We start from the raw sequence: 4,780 nt of genomic DNA, 5'->3' as shown, positions 1-4,780 counted from the left end.
AGGAGAGGAGGAGGGAGGTGGGTGTGAGCCTCCAGGAGGAGAGGAGGAGGGAGGTGGTGTGAGCCTCCAGGAGAGGAGGGAGGTGGTGTGAGCCTCCAGGAGAGGAGGAGGGAGGTGGTGTGAGCCTCCAGGAGAGGAGGAGGGAGGTGAGTGTGAGCCTCCAGGAAGAGAGGAGGACAGCGGGTGTGAGCCGGTATGGGGTGGCATGGAGAGGTTGGCGTGGCTTGGGGAAGGCCTCGGTGTGATGGCATCTTCCCCCACCCCAGCCCTGCCGCTAGCTCAGCATCTGCACAGCTCCGGGGCCTGAGGTGGGCTGGCTCTGTGGATCCGCCAGCTGCACTGACTGCCAGCTTCCCCCCAGCTCGCCTCAGTGGTTCCATGGCTGGGCCATGTTGAGGGGCCTCGTGGGTGAGGAAGAGTGGCCTCAGGAGAGTGGGGCCTTAGGCAGCGTGCGGGGTGGGGCCAGGCTGAGGTGCAGGCAGCCCCTCATGTCCTCGGCAGCCCGGCACTTACCCATGACCTGGTATGTGGCCTCCTCGAACCTGTCCATGATCATCCTGTGGGAGGAGAGCAGACACATCCATGGCCTCAGATCCCCCAAAACCCCAGCCTGGGTGGGGACAGGGCAGGCAGGGCCTCCTTACCCCAGCTCCAGGTTCTTCCTGTGGAGCTCCTCACACCTGCTCCTCAGCTCCTGGTTCTCCTCCTGCGTCGCCTTTACCTGCTCAGGCCACACCTGAGTCAGCAGGCAGGCGGGCTGGACAACCCCTCCTAGGACCTCCCCACAGAATGGGGCCAGCCCACCCCGAGGTCCCTGGAGCCATGTCCAGAGCCACAATTCCATGTGGGCCTTCCAGCAGGACCCTGGGAGCCCCACTGAGGCCAAGGCTGCCTGTTCCACAATTGCCCGGTTGCCAGGGGGCAGGAGGCATGGGGCTGCTGGCTGTGCTCCTGGGTGGAACCAGCAGGTGCCCAACAGGTGTGTGTCCCTGCGTCCACCCCCCAGGGGTGGGTACCAGGGGTCCAAGTTACATGCAGGGGCTACCTGCATGGGGAGCCCAGGCCTGCAGAGGGGAGGGCTGGCCACACTGTGGTCCTCAAGCCTGCTCTGGGGTTATGGCATGGGCTCAGACACCAGGAAGGGGGTGTTGGGGAACCAGGTCAGTACTGTATCACAGGCCCCTGAAATGACACCTGAGGTTGCTATGACCGACACTGGTTCAGATGTGGGGGCTTGTGTCCAGCCCTGCAGCCGGTGTCCGGAGCCACCCTGTCCCACCCTCCCCAGGGACTATCTGGCTCACAGTGGTGCCCACAGCTCTCGTGGGGACAACTTAGACCTGGAGTTAGGACAGGCTGAAGCCTGGCATGTGTGGGAGGATGGAGGGAGACGGGCAGGGAACCTCAGATGTGGGCAGGTGGAGATGGAGCTTCCTAAGCTGCCCAGAGATGTGTCTGGACTTGTGGAAGGGCAGCAGGAAGGGGCAACACTCAGGTTTACAGCAGTGAGAGCCACACTCACTGCTGCGAGGTTGCCAGAGGTGAATGCCACGCTCAGGCTGGAGAGCCCTGGGGAGGCAGCCAGTGGGCAGTTGGCTGTGGGGACACTGGGTGGAAGCTTGGAGCCTCAGCAACCTGGGCAGCAGTGACAGGCCAGGGGCCAGCAGCTCTCCACAATGCCACCCCGACCAGCAGGGGCGGGGATGGCAGGGACAGCTGGTCAGGCCACTGGACCCCACCTGTGCCTGCTGTTGGCCAAGCCCGAGCGGCCTGCAGGTTCTGTGGAGCAGCCACCACCTGTGTCCTTACCGCGGCGTCCAGGTCCTTCTGGCTGTACTGCAGCAGGTCCACTATAGGCCCAGTGGACAGGGGTGGGCCGCCAGGCGCAGTGACACCTGGGGGTGGGTCTGGCACCTGTGGGAGATGGGGATGAACCATGAGCCCATTTCACCCTCGCCTCTCATACCTCTGACCTGGCGCGAGGGAGGGAAGGCCCACGAAGCCCAAGAGCCTCAGACAGTGCGGTGATGGACCAGTGACGGAGCCACAGGCTCCAGACCCCCAGGAAAAAAAATATAGGCCCTTAAAACAATCTGCCTCCTCAGACCACAAGATGGTTCAAGAGGGACTGAAGTACTTACCGGAGCATCCAGTGCTCCCAAGAAATCCAACTCCACAAGCGTGGCTTCCCGCGGACTTCCTGAGGGAGGCTCCTCCACACCGTGTGTGCTGTCGCCAAGCAGAGGCAGCCTCGGTCACTCAGGCCCTCCCAGCGTTGAGTAGGACACAGAGGACCACGCGGACAAGCTAACCAGGCTCTTTGCTTTTTAGTTTAAAACTGCTCAAGTCAGGATGGTGGTAGAAAACGCAGGCCCACATCCAGCAGGCCCTGCCTCTCTGCTGCCCCCAGCCCCCTTCCCTCACGTCCTCATCCCACGAGGCGGATCATCCTTCTGGAGAGCTGCGATGCCTCCTTACCCACTGCAGGCTGAGCGGAGCTGCTGATGCCTCATCTGGGGGCCCTCACAGCTTGCAGGCTCACTTTCTTTTTGTTTGAGACAGGGTCTCACTCTGCCGCCCAGACAGGAGAGCAATGGCGTGATCTCGGCTCACTGCAACATCTGCCCCCAGGCTAAAGCAATTCTCCTGCCTCAGCCTCCTGAGTAGCTGGGACTACAGGCGCCCATCACCATGCTCAGCTAATTTTTGTATTTTTAGTAGAGATGGGGTTTCACCATGTTGGCCGGGCTGGTCTTGAAATCCTGACCTTGTGATCTGCCCGCTTCGGCCTCCAGAAGTGCTGGGATTACAGGTGTGAGCCACTGCGCCAGGCCATGTATTAGGCCTCTGTCATACTACTTGGTTCTGCCCTTGTAGTGTGAAAGTTGCCACAATTTTCAAAGGAATGGGCATGGTTCTGTGCCAATAACTTTATTTACACAAACAGGTAGTGGCCAAGTCTGGCCTACAGGTCATAGTTTGCTGACCTGTTTTAGAGGAACTACTTTAAAAAAATTTAAGTTTAGCTCTTTAATCCACCTAGCACATGGCTGTAACCAGCAAGGCAGCATCTGTGACTGGAGGGTCGGCTGCTGTCACTCCCCCTGGGCTGATGTGACCCTGCCACACAAGGCTGCTGCTTTGTGCTTGCCGCCCTGCCTACTCCGCAGCACGCCTCTTTTCTAGTTCAGGTCATCTCCCTCGGTCTAGAAGCCTCTGCAGACAGCATACCGAGGAACAGCCTCCCATCCCCTACACCCAAGGCTTCATGCCTGGGGAGGGCTGGCTTGCGTACCTGCTGGTCTCTGTGGCCACGGGCCCTGGTCTTTGAGGACTGTCCTTCAGGAGAGGGTCGAACTTGAGGTATAAGGACTGCTTCCTCAAGGCTGACTCCTTAAACTGGGGACAAGAGGGCAACTGAGCAGGTCTGACTGCCGTCCTCTAGCACACACGTCAGGGCTAGGGCCAGGGAGGTCACACACACTCCCACCTCTGGTCACCGCGACCCCGCCCGAGGCCCTGCATTCCCAGCAGCATGGTGTCAGAGTTCATCCCAGGCAAGCACCAGGTGAGGGCCTGGCCACGACCATAGGACACCACTTAGAGATGCAGCAGGAGAAGGGTCAGGGCCCGTGTCCCCCCAACAGCCGGGGGGACACGGGCACCAAGGGATGTTCCGGGGTGAAGAGCTGTCGGGGCTGCCCTCAGTACACCCTGCAGGGGAGGTTTCGCAGAGGTGCCCAGTACCTACCGAGGAAGCTCCAAACTGCTCCAGGTAATCCACCTCTGCCCCTGTGCCTAGAACTGAGAGGGTGCAAGTCATGGCACTGCCACCGCCCCACACCAGGGCCCCCAAGAGCTAAGGGCTGGCGTCTCTGTCAGGACTCAGCAAGGCAGGACCATGGTTCCTTATCGGATAAAGCAGCATTCCAGCTAGCAGGGTCTCGCTGAGGCCCTCTGCAGCACAGCAGGATTTCCACCTCGGAGGTGTCCATGTTCCGGGCCTGACTGCTCACTGGCAGGTGTGTCTTGGGCACTGCAGCGTGCCATGTGGCACCCCCAGCCCCCACCCACTCCTTGCCAACAGCACCCCAGGTATGACAACCAAAACATCTAGGGGAAGGAGGCGGCAAAATTGCTCTGGTTGAAACAATTATAGTCTTTAAGATTACCCTAGACAGATCTTTTAATTTTTGATAATATAACCTTTGGTTAAAAAAACCTAAGAGTGGGCCAGGTGCAGTGGCTCACGCCTGTAATCCCAGCACTTTGGGAGGCCGAGGCGGGCAGATCACCTGAGGTCAGCAGTTCAAGACCAGCCTGACCAACATGGTGAAACCCTGTCTCTATTAAAAATACAAAAATTAGGCTGGGTGTGGTGGCTCACGCCTGTAGCCCCAGCTGCTTGGAAGGCTGAGGCAGGGGAATTGCTTGAATCCAGGAGGCAGATGCTGCAGTGAGCTGAGATTGCACCACTGCACTCCAGCCTGGTGACAGAGCAAGACTCCGTTTAAAAAAGCAAAACTACAACAACAAAATCCCCTAAGGGCAGAGGCTGAGGCGGGCAGATCACTTGAGTCTAGGAGTCCAACAGGGAAAACCCCATCTCCACAAAAAATACAAAAATTAGCTAGGTGAGGTGGTGCACACGCCTGTAGTCCCAGCTACTCAGGAGGCCGAGGCAGGAGAATTGCTTGAGTCTGGGAGGTGGAGGCTGCAGTGAGCTGAGATTATGCCACTGCACTCCAGCCTGGGCAACAGAGGGAAAAACTCTGTTTAA

At 59.2% G+C, this 4,780-nt stretch overlaps 1 protein-coding gene across 5 annotated transcripts in view; it reads right to left on the bottom strand.

Annotated features, from left to right (window-relative positions):
* The window catches only part of TACC3 (transforming acidic coiled-coil containing protein 3), a 23,567-nt gene that overhangs the window by 5,347 nt on the left and 13,440 nt on the right, over positions 1 to 4,780 (bottom strand). For 4 of the 5 annotated variants that reach the window (XM_037742170.1, XM_037742172.1, XM_017538981.2 and 1 more), the window contains 6 exons: positions 3,752 to 3,804; positions 3,296 to 3,399; positions 2,142 to 2,232; positions 1,810 to 1,914; positions 645 to 721; positions 514 to 557 (listed from right to left, as the gene is read on the bottom strand). In XM_037742170.1, the coding sequence (XP_037598098.1) occupies positions 514 to 557; positions 645 to 721; positions 1,810 to 1,914; positions 2,142 to 2,232; positions 3,296 to 3,399; positions 3,752 to 3,804 (474 nt within the window). The remainder of the gene's footprint in view (positions 1 to 513; positions 558 to 644; positions 722 to 1,809; positions 1,915 to 2,141; positions 2,233 to 3,295; positions 3,400 to 3,751; positions 3,805 to 4,780) is intronic. The other variant, XM_017538979.2, reaches the window with a different exon arrangement.

The sequence above is a fragment of the Cebus imitator genome, unplaced genomic scaffold (genome assembly GCF_001604975.1).
Source record: "Cebus imitator isolate Cc_AM_T3 unplaced genomic scaffold, Cebus_imitator-1.0 Scaffold117, whole genome shotgun sequence".
Lineage (NCBI taxonomy): Eukaryota > Metazoa > Chordata > Mammalia > Primates > Cebidae > Cebus > Cebus imitator.
Note: the sequence above shows the minus strand (reverse complement) of the source record. Positions and strands in the feature narration are given on the sequence as shown.